Here is a 23,529-nt window from a genome sequence, read left to right as displayed (position 1 = left end):
AAGTCAGGCTCAGTACTAGGCATGGAGCCTGCTTATGATTCTCTCTCTCCCTCTCTCTTAAAACAAAAACAAAAACAAAAAAGACGATACAATTTGGAGCAAGATATACATAAAAGCTTTTCTCAGTTTCAGGGACAAATGTTTCCAACCTTCTCAGATTCCCTCCACTTCCTCTTCCGGTCTTTCAGGCAGTCAGTGCCCCACCCATGCAAGTCACCCCACTTCCAGAGGGCAGTGAAACAGCCAAGCCGCAAGGTGTGAACTTGATTTTCTGAGGGGGGTCATAGAGTGGCCATACCACACCCCCAGGGAGTTCAGGGGGTTTAGCTCCCTGTAGGGGGAAACCTTGGCCAAAGGAAATGGAGACAGGAGGGGGCAGGCAGGTAAAAGCCCTCATGTCTCTCTTTCTTGGACTGCTCTGAGGCGTAGCTTCTTCCTGCAGGCTTTCTGAAGAGTCCCCGAGGCCTGAGCAAATGCCACTGGGAGGCCTTCCCTTGCCTCACTCTTCCCACCTAAAACTATTTGGGCTGTTTGGGGTCATCCTGCCCTTGCCTTAAGGCCAACCTCAGCACTTACTGCCTCCAAGCTCCCACACAGCCAGCTTCTTAGGGAGGCAAAGACAACAATACCCATACAGGTCATACAGGAAACCTTCCTTTTAAATACGCATCAAGTTTCTCTTTCCTCAAAAGCCCTACAGCCTATAGCTCCCCCATTTCTTCTGCCTCTTCAACCTTCTCGTGAACTTTTCTTTCAAGGTTCACCCTCAGCCTGGGGTAGGGAGAGCAATTTGGTCTTCTCTCAGCATTTTCATCCTCTTCCCTGCCGGGCACTCTGCTTAATTCAACAAGCCCTCTAGAGTGAGCCGAGCACACAAAGCATTCAGCCTTCCTGCAGACAAGAGGGGAGGCATGGTGGGTACATCATTATGATACATTTTTTCCCTCTGGCACACAGGCAGAAAACAAAATTCCAAGCAGGCAAGAAGGAGAGGGAGGAAGAACTTATGTCAGCGTGAAGCGAGTGTGGGGTCTAGGCAGGCACAAGTTTGTAGGGTTATCTGGTGGTGGAAAAGCAGATCAGGAACATGGATTTCCAGGCAGGGACAGACACCACATGAAACTGGGTTTACAACGAGGTCAAGTCACCTGTGCAAGGGGAGGCCGGGAGCTAGGAAAGTGTTTTCAAGAACACTGGCGTAAGCAAGAGGAGTGCAGTTTATTTTTATTTTTTAAGATTTTATTTACTGGAGCACCTGGGTGGCTCAGTCAATTAAGCACCTGCCTTCACCTGGGTCCTGGGATTGATCCCCACTATCAGGCTCCCTGCTTGGTCAGGAGCCTGCTTCTCCCCCTGCTTGTGCTCTTTCTCCCACTCTTTCTCTCTCTCTTTCAAATAAATAAATAAAATATTTAAAAAGAGAGAAAGAGAGAGAGAGAGCACGAGCAGGGGGAAGTGCAGAGGGAAAGAGAGACACAGGCTCCCCGCTGAGCACAAAGCCCAGCTCAGACTTCATACATAAATATATATTATATATGTAATATATATTACTCATAAAAAAGAATGAAACCTTGCCATTTGAAACAACAAGGGTGGATCTAGAGAGTATGATGCTAAGTGAAATAAGTCAGTCAAAGAGAGACAGATATTCATATGTGGAGTTTAAGAAACAAATAAAGAAAAAAAAAGTCCAACAAACAGACTTTTAAGGAGGGAGACAAACCATAAATGACTCTTAATCTCACAAAACAAACTGAGGGTTGCTGGGGGGGGGTGGGAGAAGGGGGATGGGTTATGGACATTGGGGAGGTTATGTGCTTTGGTGAGTGCTGTGAAGTGTGTAAACCTGGTGATTCACAGACCTGTACCCCTGGGGATTAAAAAATATATGTTTATAAAAAATTAAAAATTATCACACCAGTCAGAATGGCTAAAATCAACAAGTCAGGAAATGACAGATGCTGGCGAGGATGCGGAGAAAGGGGAACCCTCCTACACTGTTGGTGGGAATGCAAGCTGGCGCAACCACTCTGGAAAACAGCATGGAGGTTCCTCAAAATGTTGAAAATAGAACTGCCCTATGACCCAGCAATTGCACTACTGGGTATTTACCCTAAAGATACAAATGTAGTGATCCAAAGGGGCACGTGCACCCGAATGTTTATAGCAGCAATGTCCACAATAGCCAAACTATGGAAAGAACCTAGATGTCCATCAACAGATGAATGGATAAAGAAGATGTGGTATATATACACAATGGAATACTATGCAGCCATCAAAAGAAACGAAATCTTGCCATTTGCGACAACATGGATGGAACTAGAGCGTATCATGCTTAGCGAAATAAGTCAAGCGGAGAAAGACAACTATCATATGATCTCCCTGATATGAGGAAGTAGTGATGCAACATGGGGGCTTAAGTGGGTAGGAGAAGAATCCATGAAACAAGATGGGGTAGGGAGGGAGACAAACCATAAGTGACTCTTAATCTCATGAAACAAACTGTGGGTTGCTGGGGGGAGGGGGGGTGGGAGAAGGGGGGTAGGGTTATGGACATTGGGGAGGGTATGTGCTTTTGGGTAAATTGGAAGGGGTGGTGAACCATGAGAGACTATGGACTCTGAAAAACAATCTGAGGGGTTTGAAGTGGCGGAGGGGTGGGAGGTTGGGGTACCAGGTGGTGGGTATTATAGAGGGCACGGCTTGCATGGAGCACTGGGTGTGGTGAAAAAATAATGAATACTGTTTTTCTGAAAATAAATAAATTGGAAAAAGAAAATAAATAAATAAATAACAGTTAAAAAAATTTTAAAAAAAATAAACTAAAAAAAAAAAAAACCAGACTCTTAATTATAGAGAATTGATGTTTACCACAAGGGAGGTGGATGGGGCAATGAGTGAAATTCATGAAGGGGATTAAGGGTACACTTATTATGATGAGCACTGAGTTATGTGTAGAATTATTGAATCGCTATATTTTACACTTGAAACTAATGTAACACTGTATGTTAACACTGAAATTAAAATAAAAAAATTTTTAAACACAATTTTAAAAATTATATCAAATAATAAATGACATAAAAATAACTTTGTAATAGTAAAAATTTAATGGCAAGACAGAAGAACCTTTTTTTTAACTAAATCCATGTTGACTACTTTTTTTAGACAGCTTAGCTAAAAAAATATAATAAGTATCAGAAAGGCAGAAAACCTATACATCCTATATTTTTACCTTGTAATGTGATACATAACAAAAGCAGCCTCTAAAATTGCTCAACTGCATGAAATTTTAAAAATTATCCCCCTTAATGTCTGTGTCATGCAGAAAATTTGGATTATACTAATAAAGTATTACTTAAAGGATATATATGGGGCACCTGTGTCATCCAAATGGTTAAGCGACTGACTCTTGGTTTCAGCTCAGCTCATGATCTCCGGGCTGTGGGATCAAGCCCGATGTTGGGCTGTGCACTCAGCACAGTCTGCTTGTCCTCTCCTCTGCCTCTGCCCCTCCCCCTGCTTGCTTGCTTTCTCTCTCTCTCAAATAAATAAATATAATCATTTTTTTTAAAGATTTATTTATTTATTTATTTATTTGACAGACAGAGATCACAAGTAGGCAGAGAGGCAGGCAGAGAGAGAGGAGGAAGCAGGCTCCCCGCTGATCAGAGAGCCCGATGCGGGGGCTCGATCCCAAGACTCTGGGATCATGACCTGAGCTGAAGGCAGAGGCTTTAACCCACTGAGCCACCCAGGCGCCCTAAATATAATCATTTTTAAAAGTATACACACACACACACACACACACACACATATATAAATTCATAGAGAGAATTTTAAAAGAATCTTTTGTCCATTTTTAACCGGGTGGTTTTCTCATTGATAAATCTTAAAAATTCTTACATGTTCTGTATACACGTCCTTTGTCAGATATGTGATTCAAAACTATTTCTCCTAGACTATGGTCTGTCTTTTCATTCTCTTAATGGTCATTTCATACATTAAACGTTGTTAATTTTGATGAAGTCCAATTAACAATTTTTTTCTTTCATGAATCGTGCTTTCAGTGTCATATCTAAGAAATCTTTCCCTCATCCAAGTTCACAGACATCGTCTTCTACATTTTCTTCCAGAAGCTTTATTTTTTTTTAAGATTTTATTTATTTATTTGACAGACAGAAATCACAAGTAGGCAGAGAAGCAGGCAGAGAGAGGAGGAAGCAGGCTCCCCGCTGAGCAGAGAGCCTGATGTGGGGCTCAGTCCCAGGACTCTGGGGATCATGACCCGAGCCAAAGGCAGAGGCTTTAACCCTCTGAGCCACCCAGGCACCCCTTCTAGAAGCTTTATAGTTTTACATTCTACAGTTAGGTCTATGATCCATTACGAGGCTTTTGCATATCCATTTTTGCCTAAGGTGAAAAGTATAGGTCAAGATTCTTTTTCTTTTTTTCTTTCCTCTTTTTTTTTCTTTTTTCTCTTCTCTTCTTGTCAGTGTGTGTGTGTGTGCGCGCGCGCGTGTGTGTGCATGTATATGGTTGTTATTTGTTTCAACACCATTTACTGAAAAGTTTATCCTTCCTACAATGAATTGGTTTTGTGCTTTTATTAAAAATTGGTTGACAATAAATGGGTATGTCTATTTCTGGACACTGTATTCTGTTCCATTGATCTTGGTGTCTATCCTTTCAATAAATACCACCACTCTCTTGACTACTGTAGCTTTCATGAATAGATAAATCTAGGGCGCCTGGGTGGCTCAGTGGATTGAGCCGCTGCCTTCGGCTCGGGTCATGATCTCAGGGTCCTGGGATCAAGTCCTGCATCGGGCTCTCTGCTCAGCAGGGAGCCTGCTTCCTCCTCTCTCTCTCTGCCTGCCTCTCTGCCTACTTGTAATCTCTCTCTGTCAAATAAATAAATAAAATCTTTAAAAAAAAAAAAAAAGAATATATAAATCTATTTTTTTTTTCCTTAAGGATTTTATTTATTTGGCAGAGAGGGAGAGAGAGCACAAGCCAGGAGGGGAGAGGCAGAAGGAGAAGCAGACTCCCCGCTGAGCAGGGACCCCCTTTTTTTTTTTTTTTTTTTTTTTTAGATTTTATATATGGAGGCATCTGGGTGGCTCAGTGGATTAAAGCCTCTGCCTTTGGCTCAGATCATGATCCCAGAGTCCTGGGATCGAGCCCCGCATCGGGCTCTCTGCTCAGCGGGGAACCTGCTTCCCCTTCTCTCTCTGCCTGCAACTCTGCCTACTTGTGATCTCTATGTCAAATAAATAAAAAGTAAAATCTTTTAAAAAAGAAAGATTTCATATATGTATTTGACAGAGAGCGATACAGCAAGAGAGAGAACACAAGCAGGGGGAGTAGGAAAGGGAGAAGCCAGCTTCCCACTGAGGAGAGAACCTGAAGCAGGGCTCGATCTCAGGACTCCACAGTCACAGTCCAAGCCAAAGGCAGAAGTTTAATGACCGAGCCACCCAGGCGCACCCCCTCCCCAGCTACCTTTTTTTTTTTTTTTTTGTAATCTCTACACTTGATGTGAGTTGTGAACTCCCAGCTCCAAGATCAAGAGTCCCTTGCTCTACTGACTGAGCCAGCCACGTCCCGGTACCTCTATTTTTTTAATCCAAAAAGTTCCATCACTCATATGTGTCATTTTTTTTTAAAGATTTTATTTATTTATTTGACAGACAGAGATTACAAGTAGCAGAGAGGCAGGCAGAGAGAGAGGGGAAAGCAGGCTCCCTGCCGAGTAGAGAGCCCGATTCGGGGCTCGATCCCAGGACCCTGGGATCATGACCTGAGCTGAAGGCAGAGGCTTTAACCCACTGAGCCACCCAGGCGCCCCACTCATATGTGTCATTTTGAGCAAGTTATATAACCTCTCTCAACTTCGATTTTCTCAGCTCTGAAAAAAGTAGGACCCGTGTGAGAGAGCGATTACAAGGACTAACAAGCCAAGGCACAGTAGCAGACATTGCTTATCTTGGTTCCAGCACTCCTCCTTTCTTCCCAGATCAGCATCTCCTTCTTTTGGGGAAAGAAAGAGTGGACAACTGTTAGAGTTGCCAATCATACCACCATGTCCCCACCCTGGCCTCAGGGACTGTTGGTCAAGGGATGGACACAGGAGCCAAGCACAGCTAATTAAGAGACTTTCTCCCCTCCGCGCTACGATAGACTGAATTACTGGCCCTAACCCTTGCTCCTCCGTCTATCCACACACTTCACCTGTAATTTACAGGTTTTATCACTCAGGAAGAAGTCTGTTTCCTTGAATTTTAGCTTTGGAGTTGGCCACGTGACTTGCTTTGGCAACTAGAATGAGCAGAAGAGACAAGAGTATGGGTTTTATCTAGAATTTAAAAGGCCGTAGGCTCCTTCTTGTCCCCGTCAATAGGTAAGAAGAAAAGGTTTTCACTTGAATGAAGATGATTAAACATCAAACTGGACAATTTCAGTTACTAAACTGCCACTCCAAGTGAGGATTTTTATTCTACGAGCCTCAGGCAGAGACAAGTGAAGGTTCTGCCCACGAAACAGGCCTTACGGGGCCAGCGTGCCACCACACGACAGTGCATTCTGATTTTACCCATCTTCGCGTCATGCTTGTCGAATATTTTTAAATCGTTTTATCTTCTTGTATCTCCTACCCTATCATCTCTATTTTATCTAACCTTAATCCTTCTCAACAGCTTTCTCTTGACTTATTGACATGCTTTTTGTTCTTTCTTTTCTTTTGAAATGTTTCTTCTGATCCATTTTCCTACTGGCAAATCTCGGTAATGGGGAATATTAGAACTGAAAACAGCATTCCTTTGCCCTTTCTGGGCAGTATTGTGCTGGGTCCTCCGAGAGGCAGGCACCAAGATGGAATTAGACACGCAAGAAGTTTACTAAGGGGGACGCCTGGGGGGCTCAGTTAAGCTTCTGCCTTCAGCTCAGGTCCTGATCCCAGGGTCCTGGAATCAAGCCCCACGTTGCAGGGAGCCTGTTTCCCCCTCTGCCTGCTGCTCCCCCTGCTTGTCCTCTCTCTCTCTCTCTCTCTCTTTGGCAAATAAATACATAAAATCTTTTTTTAAAAAAAAAAAGGGGAAGAAAAAAAAGAAATTTACTAGGGTAAACATCTGTAGAGGAAGTGAGGAGGAGCCAAGAGAAGTTGTGGAAGCTGTCAAACCATGATGTATCTCTGACCGTGAGGGAAGGGGAGCGGGAAGGAAGGAAGGCTGAGTGAAAGTGTGTTGGATCACAGTGGGGTTCTCAAAACAGTTTAGCAAGGCCACATGGGAGTCCTCAAGCCAGTCACCTGAAACCCACACCTGACTCTGTCCTGAGACCATGTTTTCCAAGGCTGCCTCCATCCAGTAACAGAACACAAAAGTGATCCTGAAGAACCCTGAGACTCCTCTGACTGTTCCTTCCACATGACTACATCCATCTCGGCTTCGCCTATCTTAGATCTGTCCCTTCTCACACTTCCTTTCTGTGCATCCTTACAAACCCAGAGTAAAATGGACCAGGAGCTTCTTTCACTTATGGGGAAGGCTCTGCTTTAGGCACTTAGTAGGAAATAGATCAAAGCACAGGAGAAAAGAGACAGAGGAAACCACCTAAGTGTGATCCTAGTCTAGCTAAAAGGAGCTGGTGTGACTCTTCAAATCCAGCATTATTTACCAGAACAGGTAATTCAAATGATGTAAGGTAATTTTATTGTGGCGCCTACTCTCTAAGTATTTCCCATTTAGTGGCAGGAGGCAACTGGTAGTCAACTCAGGGTTCAGTTTCACTCCTGTCCAAGTCCACACAGAGAACTGATTTTAATAAGAGTTCTACTGATCCCCCAGAATTCTATACCAAGAAGTAAAAGGAAAATAATCTTTGCCTACAAAAAGCAGATTGTAGCAGATGATTACCATACCCATGGGGCAATGTCAGAAATAGACCCACTGAATGTCTAATTCCATGAGCCATGCATCCATGCATTACTAACACAGACTCCAAATCATAATTCCCCGAGCTTAGCAAGACCAGACTAGACATCATATGTCCTCATCATGTTCCTCCACGCCTCGGTGCCTTTGTAGAGTCTGTTCAGCCAAACAAATCACTCATCTACTCTTGTTTGTTGGGTTTGGGCCCAGCAAATTCCTATTTATCCTTCAATAGTTAACATAACATCTGCTCCACAAAAGCCTTCCCAGAATTTCCCTCTCCCACGTGTACACTCACAGAAGGTTTTTCAAACCTATCTTATTGTTAATACATAATTCATTGTACTGTGATCACACACACACACACACACACATACACATACACACACACCCCTTTTGAGTTTCTTAGGGGTTTGAGAGCAGGGATGATTTTTTTTATACCTAATGTTTAGCATACAGTAGGTGCTCAATATATTTTTATTGGAAAAAAGGAGGGAAGGAAAAAAGAAAATTGATATACAAAAAAAAAAAAAAAAAAAAGAAAGAAAGGAAAACTGATACAGAACGCCTCTCAGATAGATATTTTCCTGAACTTTGTGCAAAGGAGCAGCATCAAAGCTACATAGGTCACTCTTCCTCATTCCAGGTGCGAGAGCCACAGTTCATACAGTTATATTAGCTATCATGATGATTCAGTCAGCTAACCAGAGAAGAAATCGTGCCCAGCACTAATGCAGTTATATCATATCAACATGACCTTGTTCTCATTTGAGTAATTAGGAAATATTGTGCTTAGAAATGAGACACTGGTCCTACAAAGCAGGTCTGAGATGCCAGGCCTGAGGAAAATATACCTATTATTCCAAGCATGGGCCATGTGACATCAGATTATCCAGTGTTCCAACATGCCCTTGGCTTTGAATTGTCCTCATGTTCCTGAAGTAAAGAATAATATATAGTCAATGTTCACTTCACACAGAACAGAACGACTAAGAAAACCGAATGCATGTTCCAGCTGCTAAAACTGAATGGAAGAAAGCATTTATATGAAAAGACGATGCAAATTGGAGAGAGTGGGGAGTGATGGGAATGGATGCTAAGGAACATCACAGGTAGGGAGAGGATGTATTCTAAAAAAAAACTTTTCAAAAATACAAGTGTATTGAAAAATGCACTTTTCAAATACATGAGGCACCGACCCATGTTTGGATAAATCAGCTTTCTCCAAGTGGGCCTAATACAGAATTGCACTCTTATTAATAATAGCTGACATTTTGTAACACTTGCTTTAGCCACCATTTTCCCACATTATAATAATGTATTTATAAAGCACTTTCAGATACATTATTTCAGTGGCTCCTGACAACAGCCTTATTTGGAGGTTATTAGTTTCCCTCATAAGCTAGGCGTCCCACACAAAGACATGACTCTACCTACAAGTCTGCCATGGCCTGGTTCACTGAGATATTGCTGTAGCCCACTGAGGAAGACTGCCTTAGATTTATATTTTTTCTTTTTTTTTATTAACATATAATATATTATTTGTTCCAGGAGTACAGGTTTGTGATTCATCAGTCTTACACAATTCACAGCACTCACCATAGCACATACCCTCCCCACTGTCCATCACTCAGCCACCCCATGTCTCCCACCTCCCTCCCCTCTAGCAACCCTTAGTTGGTTTCCTGAGATTAAGAGTCTCTTGTGGTTTGTCTCCTTCTCTGGTTTCATCTTGTTTCATTTTCCCTTTTCTTCCCTTATAATCCTCTGTCTTGTTTCTCAAATTCCTCATATCAGTGAAATCATATGATAATTGTCTTTCTCTGATTGACTTATTTCACTCAACATAATACCCTCTAGTTCCATCTACGTTGTTGCAAATAGGACTGCCTTAGATTTCAAGTAACCCACTCTGTCTCTGCCCACCCACCCCACTGCTCCCCTAGCTGTGGGTGTAGTCCCACCCAAGAAGCAACTGGTGTCTCCAGGGCCTGCCAGGTTGAAAAGAAGACCTAAGCCTGAACTGTTCTCTACAAAATTACCTTCAAAATAGCACCTGAAACCCAGATAAATGAGAAAAGGTCCTGAGGAGCTCTTCAGGCACACAAAAGAAATGACTTCTTTAGTGAGACCCCCTCACTAAATAAACAAATAAGCAGGGTGGGGGGATGGGTGAGCCTGGTGGTGGGTGTTAAGGAGGACACGTATTGCATGGAGCACTGGGTGTGGTGCATAAACAATGAATCTTGGAATGCTGAAAAAAAAATTAAATTTAAAAAAATTAGCAAACATCACTTGGCTCTTACCTTGCTACACCTCCCCAAAAGCAAGCCGGGTTCCCCCTTCCCAGGCCAATGAAGTAGGAGGTAGGAGAGCTAACATGAACAAGTTTGGCAAAGAGAGGATTGGGTTTTCTTCCCTAACCTACAAGGCGGCCTTGGAAACACCAGACTCTCTATGCAACTAAAAAGCAAAAGGAAGTTCTGAGACAAGCTCGTATTTTTAAAAAACTCCTTCCTTTAGGCTCTCCAAGCTTATGAGAACATAAAATGGTCTTATCCCTTAAGAAGGGGTTTCCAGACCTTAAAGTGTCCTGTGCTGGTTGTAGCCTGCCACAGAAAGTTATCTACTAATCATAGCTCAGTAGCATCCTCTGTTTGTCTTCTTCTTAAAGCAACTTTGCTAAGTGATACTCTTCTTTCCTTCTTGCCCCTGGAGACACAGAGAGGAAGGTACAAGAAGTACTGAGATTTTCCTGCAGTCATTCCAAAGCTTAGCAGGCACATTGTTTTTGTTCTTAATGAAACAATTATTAAAGATTAGGGGGTATCATTTTTCCATAAATGGCAAGATATTGCTGGCCAGAAATATTTAATCACCAGACAGTCTTCCAATCTGGCAAAAAGTAAAAGAGAATGATCTGGAATCAAGTGTCACCCTGAGCCAGTTGGCCCTGTTCTCGTTGAGATTATTTACAAGAATAACAGAACGCCCTCTAAACCCACACGAAGAGTCAGCGAGACCTAAATTTGGGCCCTGGTTCAGCAGCTTAATGTGACTGTGAACAATAGCTCCAAGGCTCAGTTTCCTCGTCGAGACAGCTGTTGCTCAGAATTTTTCATCAGGATTAAAAGAAATAATGTAGTTATGTGACTCGGCACACAGTGCTCCAGGAATGTTGGTTCGTGTTATTATCTCTTTAACTGTAAAGAGAGAACATCTGCTTATCAGACTACTGGGGATTCAACCCAGGCACTTCAGGGAGGTGTAAATCAAAACCCAATATTTGGAATCATTTTTTTCCTGTTTCTTCCCACTATAAATGAGGGACAGTCATATATGCTATTAAAATTGAGCTGGTAGGAAAGTATGGAAGTTTGCAACAGGTAGTCCAGGTACACCTAATATTCAGTTGCTTGCATTTTTTTGTTTTAAGAGGCTCCACACCCAGCATGGAGACCAGTGCAGGGCTAGAACTCATGACCCTGAGATCAAGACCAGAGCTGAGATCAAAAGTGGGACACTGGGGCGCCTGGGTGGCTCAGTGGGTTAAGCCGCTGCCTTTGGCTCGGGTCATGATCTCAGGGTCCTGGGATGGAGCCCCACATCGCACTCTCTGCTCAGCAGGGAGCCTGTTTCCTCCTCTCTCTCTGCCTGCTTGTGATCTGTTTGTCAAATAAATAAATAAAATCTTTAAAAAAAAAAAAAAGTGGGACACTTAACCAACTGAGCCACCCAGGCACCCCCAATGGCTTGTAGTCAAACATATTTTTTTCCAAATGAGGGCAAGAGTGGGGAGACATAATTAATGAGCAAAAATTTTCAGGCAATACTGGGCACATCTACCTTTCTATGCGCAGGGAGAGAAAGGCTGAAGGCCGATGCCTTAAGGGACCTTGGTATTTGTAGTAGGCTTCCAATTACCTGTTTGAGCCAGGCTTGGAAGAACTTTGGAATTGTCAACAAATTTTTAAGGAAACAGAGAGACCGAGATATTAGGTTAGCACAGCTAGTTCACAGGAATATTATGCTAGATCACAGCTCCACTCTCATATGTTTTTAGCCTATTTAAACCTATTTAAACAAGAATGAAATGTCTTCTAATCTAAGAGGTGTGAAATTACCCACCCAACCTCAAGAGGAAAAGTGCACTAGGAAGATGGGAAGCTGAGAGTAAGTTAATAAAGTAGATTTTTTTCCCCTTTTAGAAGCTTTTTAGCACATGAAATGTATCTTTACCTTGCAAGTTACTCCAAGATACATTTTTTAAATATTATTTACAGTTGCTCTCCAGGAGAGGATACATTTCAAATGTATCTTGATTAGACAGTCCCATGTAACAAAAGTTCCTTTCCTTGGAAATGCCTGCAGGAGTTCAGCAAACATAGTAACTTCATTTGTCTGTAACACTGATACGCTTTTCCTGTGCCAGCTTTTGCCTGCTCCTTTTTAAGACACAAAGAATGCCCATCTTCTCAATCTCCCTAGCTTTCAGGCCACCTGACAATAATAGCACAATGCAAATCACTCAGGAAGTACATATTTAAGTAGCCACTATATAACAGGAGTTTAGCAGAGGTATCCTGGGGGAAAAGAACCAAAATCAATGACCCCCTGCAAGATGTGTGTATTCTCCTCATTCAAAGCCTCACCCCACTATCCTTATCCACCTGCCAGGCCCACTTTATCTCTGTATGGCCCGGAACACCTCCCCACCCCGGCCCCCCAGCCAGGAATCTATCTACCATAGCTACCAATCAGAATCAGTCCCTTGCTCAAAAATCCTCAAGAACTTCTCTCTATCAGTTAAGATTTGCATTTGGCAGCTAGTAACAGAGACCAGAAATAATAGTGGCTTAAACAAGATAAAAGTGTATTTTTCTTTTCTTTAAAGGAATTCTGGAGATAAGCAGTGCTGAGCTGTTAAGGCACCCCCTATAGTTCCTGGATCTTTGTGCTCTACAATGCACCTTCTATCCTCAGAAACAAAGGATGCCTCCTCAGGTTGCATCCACCTTATCCACCTTCCAGGCAGCAAGAAGGGGACAGATTGGCAGATGTCAAACTTTTTTTTCAAATGCCTTCAGGGGCCTAATGCAATGCATCATACTTTCAGGCACTCCTTCAATAACTGCCAGGTCCATGAATGAAGAAGTTCTGTGGTTGGATGATTTGTCATCTACAAAACTAGCAAATGTTAACAGGATACCCAGGGCACCATATTAGAAACTATATAGTATCATCTGAAAGTCAGAAAAGGACGCCCTGCTTTAAAACGACTATATAATTGGCTTTCCACCATACTTGGCCTTCTCAGAGTTACAGAGATTTACTCTGCTGGGTTAAGGGACTGTGTTTCCAGACCAAGGCACTGTACTATGCTGAGGAATCAAAGAGGGTTAAAATAAGGATAAGGCAACTTCCGACATACACAAACTTAATGCATACATGAAAAACACTCAAGACTACCTAGCAGCCCAGGAATGCCAACATCAATAGGCATTTCAGAGAAGGGTACGAGGTCTGGGAGCCTTGCTCAGTAAATGTGTGAGTCAAGGGATTTGTTACCGCACTAACCAGGTGCAAGCAGAAGAGGTAAGTGTGGGGAGGAAGGGAAAGCCGCCCAGGGCTGGCTGGTGGATACAGTAATTGGCCCATGGTTGTCTGTGTGCAGTATGAAGGAGTGGAGGCCTTAGGAGAGGGGGTGATGGACAGGCAACCAGGGAGAAAGAGCAGAAAGTAAAAGTACGAACCATCTGTGCACAACAGACATCTGTGCAAGTTCAGCATGGGTGTCCTAAAGGAAGTGTCTCCTCCAGAATCCAGGGCCTCTGGGTTTCGGTCCTGCCTCAGCAAGCCACGAGGTGGGTAACTTTAGGCTGCTGACAACCTCTCGGGGCTTCAGTTGTCTCAAAAGAGAGGCTTGGGCTAGATGATTTAAGGTCCTTTGCCAGCCATAAAGTGACCATCACTTGGTACTATTGGCTCCTGTGTTAGCAGATGCAGAAAAGGTTGGTGAAACCTAGGAGAATGAGTGAGAGCAGGTTAGACACAGGGCGACAGGACGTGGAACCATTGTGTGGAAACCAGAACCAGGAGGCCCCTCTGCAGCTCTCCACCACAGCCCCAAGGTGTTTTCTTGGACGGAGAGAGCACGGAGCCCAGGGAAAGCCTCTTCTCATATGGGGGCTGGGTGCGGCTTAGTCCAGAGACCAAAAACAAACAAACAAACAAAAAAAACCCTAATAAAATAGCAAGCACACACGTAGCTATTATTTTTATGCAGGCTTTGTTCTAAATTGCTGGCCTATTTTTAGTTGTTTTTTTTTTTCTGGAGAAAGATGGTTTTAAGATTGTAGAGAAAGAGGCAAAGCAGGAAACAGAATTAAGTTATGTAAAGCATTTGGGCCATGGGCACTCCTCCTGGTCCTCATGGTCCTCACTGCAGACAAACCAAAGGGCTCAGGGAGACCCCTCCCCCCTCCTCCTACATAACCACCCTCTGTCTTCTCCAGAGGAGCAGTGGGTCTCCCACTGACGGAGTCCCTCGGGTGTGTAACCCCAATCCTGGGCCCCCAGCTGCCATATTCAGTGGAGGATAGAATACAGATAAGTGGTTAATTCCTCCCTCTCCCTTTCCATCAGCACCATCTCCCGATTTTGAGGGAAGATGTGTTTGATTTTGTTTCCCTGTCAGAGGGGAGGCGGGGAGGCGAAGGGCAGGAAAGAGAAAGAAAACAAAGAGAAGATGTGGGAGCTGTTTCAGGCCTGGGGTTTCTCTGGCGTTGCTGTTTAGAGCTTTGTTTTTGAGAAATATGAAAAGACTGACACTCTTCCTAGAGACTGGAACAGAAGTAATCGGGACCGAGCTGTGAAGTACAGGTCACTTAGATTTGCTCCAAAAGCCCCTGAACTGATGGCTGAGGAAATGAACAGGGAGCTATTAAAGTGCCAACACCTGCTCCCACCAGAGGGACAGCTTCTCCTGGAGTCACAGACCAAGGGCAGGGAGTTATCTCAGTTTGGCCAGCAGAGGTCTCTCTTTTCCTATCTTCAGGGTTTGTTTTTTTAAAAACAAAAACAAAAACAAAAAAATAGAACTCTGTGGTTTGCTCGGTTTTCTCATCCCTCCTCTGAAGTCTCCTTCCAAAAGCAAATAAATGGTGAATCCTTTGGCCAAACTATTTGTAAACATTCCAGCCAGTCACCCAGTAAAAATGGAAGGCAAAAAAAATGTTGAGCTATTTGAAGAAAAAACGATTCGATATTCACCCCTAGGCTGAAGATTCACACCCACTGTTCCTGCAAAGGGCACACCAGGGGCGCACCCCTAAAACGACAGGCCACTGGCTCATCATGCCAGAGAAGAGAGAAGGCAAGCTGAACTGGCAGCTGGGGGAGCCCAAGTGGTGGGTAAGATGCACACCTTCAGCTTCTATCACTCAACAGAGGACACCAGGAGGTGGGATTTGCAGGGCGCTGGGGGGGGGGGGTCCCCCCACCAAGCCAGCAATGTATCGGTTGTGGCCAGTATCTGCCCTGATGGTCCAAAGACTTCACATCCCCTTCGTTTACTGAAACCAGAGTTTGAACACATGTTTTCTGTTGTGTGTGTTGAACAGCATTGCAAAGAAACATAAAGGTGCCAGACTCAGCCCACATCCCGTGGAAATGATCCTGATCAAGACTAAGAGCTTTGGACTGCAGCCAATTAAGCCGCCGACTGTGCTCTTTGTCTATGAGGGCCCAGTGTGCCATGGCTGCAAACAGTAGCCTCCTCGGTAGTGTATGCAACCTGTTGATTGTATGGGTTGCCCTAAGGGACCTTGGAGACAATCCTTTTTGGTGGATGCTGGGGTCTGACCTCATGGCTATCTCCAATTTAGGCTGCAGACATGTATGCGGGGTGCCTTTGGAAAGCCCCAGGGCACAGTAGTCAGGGTCCACATTGGCCAAGTCATCATGTCCATCCGTACCAAGCTGCAGAACAAGGAGCATGTGATTGAGGCCCTACACAGGACCAAGTTCAGGTTCCCTGGCCGCCAGAAGATCCACATCTCCAAGAAGTGGGGCTTTACTAAGTTCAATGCGGATGAATTTGAAGACATGATGGCTGAAAAGCGGCTTATCCCAGATGGCTGTGGGGTCAAATACATCCCTAACCATGGTCCCTTGGACAAATGGAGGGCTCTGCACTCATGAGAATCTTGGCACTACCCCTTCCCATCATATTCATGTCCACAAATAAATCCAACTTCCTGTCAAAAAAAAAAAAAGAAAAAAAGACTAAGAGCTTTGGGGCACCTGGGTGGCTCAGTGGGTTACGCCTCTGCCTTTGGCTCAGGTCATGATCTCAGGGTCCTGGGACTGAGCCCCGCATCTGGCTCTCTGCTCAGCGGGAGCCTGCTTCCCCCTCCTCTCTCTGCCTGCCTCTCTGCCTACTTGTGATCTCTATCTGTCAAATAAATAAATAAAATCTTAAAAAAAAAAAAAAAAGACTAAGGGCTTTAACTAGAATTAGATTAAAGGAGGATAATAATCAAGTTTAATTGAACCTGCACAAGTCAGTCGCTTAAGTAATGCCTTAGAAAGAAATGGCTTTCCTGTTGCTCTTAAAGTCAGGTCCAGAATCCCATCATGTCTAGACCTCACCACAACTTCACCAGAGTTCGCATTCCCACTGTCCTGGTTCACGGCATCCCAGCCACAAGCACCTTCTTCCACTTCCTCAAAGTCCTTCCCCGGCTTGGGGCCTTGGACCCTTCTGCCTGGGTCACTCTCCTTCCCTTCCTCCCTTAGTTTCTAGGTCTCAGCTGAAAGTCATTTCCTTAGGAGAGATATCCTCACCACCATGGCTAGGTTAGGTACACCGTGTCAAACTCTTAGGGCATCCTACAAGGCAGCCGTTAGGACACAGGGGACTTTCAGCAAACTAACTACAGAAGGCCCCGTGTGGAGAGCTGGATTTTTAATGGCTTGTATCTCTTTGGCCAACACAGGCAGACTTGAGGAAAGAGTTATGATTTCAGCCCCTGCTTTGCTACCCCAGCTGAATACCTTTATAGGGGGCCCAAACTGCTAGAGCATAAAACAGAAGCTCTGAGATCCCTTCAGAACACTAGAGCAAATTCCATTTAATAAGTACGGCTGCGATTCCCTGTCCATCTCCTCCAACAGCCTGAAGAGGGCAATACTCCTGTTTGTCTTCCTGAAGACTCAGAGTCTGGTCAGTAGCAAGGGCTGGACGAGTCTGCACGCAACAATGAAGCAGTGTTTAGCACCACTGAGCAACCACGAAGTTATCACGGGCTTTTTTCCAGTAAGATAATAAACGTTCACTGTTCGTCTACACTATTGTATGATCATCTTCCTTTGACTCTTGTGAATATACGGTTTTCAGCCAAAAATCAAGAATCTGGCTTCCCTGGAAAATAACCTGATTCATGTAGATGGACTACGTGATTCTGAGTAGGAAACAGAAATCACGGAATCATAAGCCAGAAGGAACCTATAAATCATCTTAACTTCCCCACTTTACAGGAAGTCAAGGATTAGAATATTTTCATCTATTAAATGGACACTGGATGCCATGATCTCCCATACCTGGTATTCGGAGACTCTAAGATTTGCCCCAAGTCAGTCCCATGGAGAGCTCAAGACTGGCCTGCTAACGAGAAATTTAAAACCATCTCCCCAGCACTACGTCCTAAGTAATAAAACTAAGACAGGGAGCTAATCTGTTGAATTCTGGGCAGAAGCTCTGGGTGTGCCAAATGCCAAAGATCAAGGAATGTGAGGTTTGGGATAATGTTACCCATAGGATCCCTTGTGCCAAAAATATGGAATAGGGCACACAAAAATTTTTTCAGGGCTTGTTAAGATATTCCTGAGTTAATGGGAATGATATTTACACCTCATTTACGTGCTCTGGAAGCATATACCCCAAAACGCACTTCTCATAATTCATATATAGATTTAATGATATCTGAAACTAAACAGACAGACAAATAGAAGGGAAATGAATTATAGAAATGCTTGTTCTCTGCCGATGTCTGAGAAAAGAGAACGAGAGACACGAAGAGAAACTTATTCTGCATTCCATAACTGTAAGGATAAATAGTTTTCAAATTTGAATTACCTTTGCAGTTGTTTCTTTTTTTTTTTTAAGATTTTATTTATTTATTTGTCAGACAGAGAGGGAGAGAGAGCAAGCACAGGCAGACAGAGAGGCAGGCAGAGGCAGAGGGAGAAGCAGGCTCCCTGCCGAGCAAGGAGCCCGATGTGGGACTCGATCCCAGGGCGCTGAGATCATGACCTGAGCCGAAGGCAGCTGCTTAACCAACTGAGCCACCCAGGCGTTTTTTATAAGGGGAGGCCGCCTGGGTGGCTCAGTCAGTTAAGTGTCTGCCTTCTGCTCTGGTCGGATCCCAGGATACTGGGATTGAGTCCTGCATCGGGCTTCTTGTTCAGCGGGGAGACTGCTTCTCCCTCTCCTGCTTCTCTTGCTCGTTCTCTCTCTCCCTCTCTCTCTGTCAAATAAATAAATAAGATATTTTTTAAAAGAAGTAAATAAATAAATAATTTTGGGGGGACCAAAATGGAGTCATACCATAAACATTGTTCTGTGCCTATTTTAATATTATTGACTTTTCCTACGAATATATAAAGGAACCCAGAGTGTTTTAATGGCTGCAATCTGTGTCATTCTTGGATATACTACAGTTGATTCGAATAATCAATCCCATATTCCCATGTCTAAGGAGTTGTTATTTGTTTGTTTACTCCTTTGTTCCTTTTTATAATCAAATATATACCTTCATAAAGATCAATATGTGGCCAATATATCTTCAGTCATACATCTGATTATTTCCCAAAAGTAAATTTGTAGAAGAGGAATTATTAAAAAGGAAACCCACAGTCTACAAGGTAAAATGCAATGTGTGTCTGTGTGTTTTTGTAGGAGAGATTTCACATTTTCCCACGAGGCTGTCTATAATCCTGCCACCTAAAGCCATTTATTCCATCATACAGTCTCTACTGATCTGATATTTTGTGCTTATCATATACTAAATTCCGCCTGAAGCTTTTAAGAGAATAGAGAACTTGAAGGAAGCCCCTGGCGAAGGCGGTGATTTGGGAGAGGCTCAGATTATCAGCCAACAAACAGGAATTAAAACTGGGAATGAATGAGGTGTGTCAAGGAAAGTGGTGGGACTCACTTTAAGAGGCTGATTCAGAGGATTTCCGTGGGCAAAAAAAGGTGACCCTAGGCCGAAGACTAGCCGGTTTGGATGACGGGAATCTGACACTGAATGTGAAAGGTGGTCATGGCTTCCACACATGCAAACTCTGCTTCTCTGGTCACCAGTGAAGCCCGGGGCGGGGACGCAATCACTCAGCCTTGGATAGAAAGGAGGGAAGGAAAGGTTAAACTGCCAAGAAAGGATAAGGGCCAACTTTGTATCTGAGTGATGCTAATTGTGACAGTATTTGCCTTGACTTATGTGTTCTGTATACAGTTTATATTCCCTAGTTTTAAACTACAGTTGAGCATGTTTTCATGTTTTAAGAGCCTTTTGTATTTCCTTTTCTGAAAACTGCATTCATATCCTTTGCTTATTTTTCTGTTGGTTTGCTTTTTTTCATTGATTTATAGAAATTCTATAATTATCAAGGAAATTAGTCTTCCAGTATATGGGTCGTGGACAGTTTTCCCAGTTTGCCATTCTTTTTGTTTGGAGGGTGTGTATTACTGATTTGGTACCACAAACAAATCTATACCAGATCCTTTCTGAGATAATTAGAAATGGCCCTAAACTCAACAAATGCTTTATTTAGGTTTTTAAATAAAATTGTGTTAAATAGGGCACCTGGGTGGCTCAGTCGGTTAAGCCTCTGCCTTTGGCTCAGGTCATGATCTCAGAGTCCTGGGATTTAGGCTGCATGGGCTCTCTGCTCAGCAGGGAGCCTGCTCTTCCCAACCCACCTACCCTCTCCCCCACCTCTCTGCCTATTAGTGATCTCTGTCAAATAAATAAATAAAACCTTTAAAAAAAAATAGTGTTAAATAGGGGTGACTGGGTGGCTCAGTCAGTTAACTGTACACCTTCGGCACAGGTCATGATCTCAGGGTCCTGGAATGGAGCCCCTTGTGGAGCAGGGAGCCAGCTTCTCCCTCTCCCTCTGCCACGCCCCCTGCGCATGTGCTCGCTCTCTTTCTCAAAAAAATAAATAAAATATATTTTTTAAATCATCATTATTATTGTAATAATAAATAATAAATTGTAATAAAATCATTATTAGTAGTAATTATAATTATTAATTATACTTAACATATGATTTACCATTTTAACCATTTTTTTGCACTATATTATTAAATACCCCAAAAATATTGTTCTTCTTAAGGGTAATAACAGCAGTAATTAAAATCGAGAAACATATTTACAGGGTTAATATAGTGCTGATTGTGGTTGCTTACTTGAGAATCCAAAATATGAACGGGATGTTATATTGTTTATAAATATATATAATGATTAATATCTATTATATAACAGGTACTGTGCTAAGTACCACAATACAATATCCCACTGAATAGGTTAATAACCCAATGAGAGAGCTAAAGGCATCCTCACTATAAAGCCAAAGAAATAGGAGCTTTAAAAGGTGAAGTAACTTGCAAAAGCTCTTATAGGCAATGAATTAGGTGACCAGGAATCAAACACAAGTACTCTTGACTCGAGCCTGAAATGCAACCAGTGTCTCACAAAGGATGGGACCCACAACACTGTGTGTGAGATTCTTTCAGACAGAACATGGGTAACTTTAAAATTTTTCCAGTAGTGTGTGTGTGTGTGTGTATGAATGTATGTAAGTATGCATGCATGTAGGTATCTATTTTTTTATTATGGTTTAACACATATAATTTACCACTTTAAACATTTTTTTTTCCACTTTAAACATTTTTTAAGTGTAGAACTTAGTGGCATGAGGTATATCACACTGGTGTGCAACTATCACCCCTATGTCATTGCCTCTGACTTTGCTGATACCTTTTGCCATACGGAAACTTTTTCATTTTTAGGTCATTGAATTTAACAATATTATATCCAATAGACTCTGCTTTGTTTCATATCTAGAAAGACCTTCCCAACTCTCAGATTAGGTTTTTTTAAAATCCTCTGAACTTTCTTCTGGTATGTCTATTTCATTTTTTTACACTTCACTCTAATCCTCCAGGAATTGATCCTGGTGTAAAGTATGCGCTAAGGATCCCACTCCATTTTTTTAGATGCCTATAAGAAATAGATTTCAGGGGCACCTGGGTGGCTCAGTGGGTTAAAGCTTCTGCCTTCAGCTCAGGTCATGATCCTGGGATCCTGGGATCGAGTCCCATATCAGGCTCTCTGCTCATTGAGGAGCCTGCTTCCTCCTCTCTCTCTCTCTGCCTGCCTTTCTGCCTACTTGTGATATCTCTTAAAGAAAGAAGGAAAGAAAAAGAAAGAAACAAAGAAAGAAAGAAAGAAAGAAAGAAAGAAAGAAAGAAAGAAAGAAAGAAAAAAAAGTAAATAGATTTCAAACCAGAGAAATTCATTTAAGTCCAAATGGAAAAACAGCCAAGCAAAAGCATCCAGGAAAATTCTGAAAAAACGAAGAGAAAAGGACTGGTTGGGTATGGAGGATTAGTGCTACTAAACATTATGACATAATTCTAAATTTGCAGTAATTAAAAGGACATAGTCCTGAGTGCATAAACTGAGAGAACAATAGAATAGAATAGGATAATCAGAACTTACCAGAATTTAGTATAAAAGTATAGATTTAATTGTCATCTTTATCACGTTGAATATTTCTATCCCAAGAATATGACGCACCTTTTCATTTGTTCAAGTCTTCCATTAGAGATATATCCACAGAGTGAGAACCCTGCTCCATCTGTCCCTGCCTTCCAGTCCACTGCAGAGTGGTAGTGAAAAGTTACCTGTAGACACTTTGTTTGGGGTCTAAATTGTTTTCCAGACTCATTCCTAACATATTGGACTCCTTAGTCTCTCTATTTACATAATGTGGAAAGCTGTTATCACGTCTGATTTCATCAGACAGATCTGTACCGTATTTCCAGTCTGGGCTCAAACCCAATACTAAGTGTTAAAAAAGATGAAACAGTAGGTGTTAGGTGTTGGCAGAATTCTTTTTAAAGTTTCCAGAGGCTCAGTTTGGGCCTTACTTTCAGTTGGGAAGTTCGGATGGCAGCTGGAAGTTACTTACTCATCAGTATTACTAGTCCCCACTCTCAAAGATAATACTTCAGGTATCATAGGTGCCAGTCTAGAACAGCAATGTCCAATAGAAATAAAATGGGAGTCATATAAGGCAACTTAAGTCATAAGGTAACTTAAAATTGTCCATTTAACCACGTTAAAAAAAGTAAAAAGAAGCAGGTGAAATTTAATATTTTTTATTTCATACAATATATCAAAAACATGACTTTTTTAGTATGTAATGAAAATAAAACTTATTAATGAGATATTTAACATTCTTTTTCCTACTGATTCTTAAAACCTGGTGTGTCTTTCACAGTTGTAGCACATCTCAATTTGGACTAGCTACATTCAAGTGCTCAACAGCCACATATGGCTTCTGGCTACCATACTGGACAGTACAACTCAGAAGATGGTAATGACCAAGGAAAGTTGCTTAATTTACAGGAGAGCCATAAAGTTCAAGATTGGAAATACAGTATCTCAAGGGTCTAGAACAGACTTTGGAGGTAACTAGTCCTCACACTCACTTGATATATGTGTCTTGTCTACAATGTCCCTATCAAGGGGTCATCCGGATTAGTAACTGATTCACACTTCAGGAATGATGAACTCACTGCTTCCTGAGGCTAGCCAGTCCATCTGGGGGCTTTCTTAACTCAAACAAATTCCTTTCTGAGGGCACAGATAGTTTGGTTTATGGTGGTCCAAGGAGCTCAGTTCGGTTGAGTAAGTAAAGCCTAAGCTGGGTTAGGAAGGACTGAAAGAGTTAAGAACTAAAAAAATGACTGGGGAAGTTGAGAACTGTTGACTGAAGGCTGGACTGAAGGCTGAGCTGGACATCTGGTTAAAATCGTTAGCTACAGTGCGAGAAGAATAAGAGACCCCCACAATGTATGCATATGTGCTAGCTTCACTAACCTGAAGATAGAGTGATTTGAATAATACTTTGAATTATTATAAACTTCTGAAATTTTCACAGCAAAGTGAAACATAATTGGGCTATAATTAGTAAGGGCTATCATTTCTATTAGACCTGCAGTACAAATAACATTATCCTAAGCCTTAAAGGATTTTATCAAAAAGAATTAATTTCCAGACCCAGAAGCCAAAGTCACTTTAAAAGTCATATTCCCTCTTTCGTTTTTCTCCTCAATATTATTTTAACACTTGTCCTTACTCAAAAGCACTCTCGAAATCAGAGAGAAAACTTTTTAAATAATCCAATAAAAATGACAGCAACTGGCTGAATTATGATGCATGCTAGCTGAGCAGCGCTTGAGGTAATAGACCTGAGCTATATTTACACCTCCCCTGTTTTCTCTCTTCTCCCCCCCATC

The 23,529-nt window shown here is 42.5% G+C and overlaps 1 protein-coding gene and 1 non-coding gene across 2 annotated transcripts; both read left to right on the top strand.

The window, feature by feature from the left end:
• Nucleotides 1-13,961: 13,961 nt before the first annotated feature.
• On the top strand, nt 13,962-16,133 carry LOC122890908 (60S ribosomal protein L10-like). Its single transcript, XM_044226353.1, has 3 exons — nt 13,962-14,062; nt 15,554-15,700; nt 15,818-16,133. Exons 1-3 carry the CDS (start codon nt 13,962-13,964, stop codon nt 16,131-16,133), a joined length of 564 nt encoding a protein of 187 aa, XP_044082288.1.
• Nucleotides 15,633-15,769, top strand: LOC122892834. Its single transcript, XR_006381507.1, has one exon. It is a non-coding gene; the product is annotated as a small nucleolar RNA SNORA70 (small nucleolar RNA).
• Nucleotides 16,134-23,529: the final 7,396 nt, after the last annotated feature.

This window comes from Neovison vison, chromosome 12 (genome assembly GCF_020171115.1).
Source record: "Neovison vison isolate M4711 chromosome 12, ASM_NN_V1, whole genome shotgun sequence".
Classification (NCBI taxonomy): Eukaryota; Metazoa; Chordata; class Mammalia; order Carnivora; family Mustelidae; genus Neogale; species Neogale vison.
This window is presented reverse-complemented; position numbering and strand designations above follow the sequence as displayed.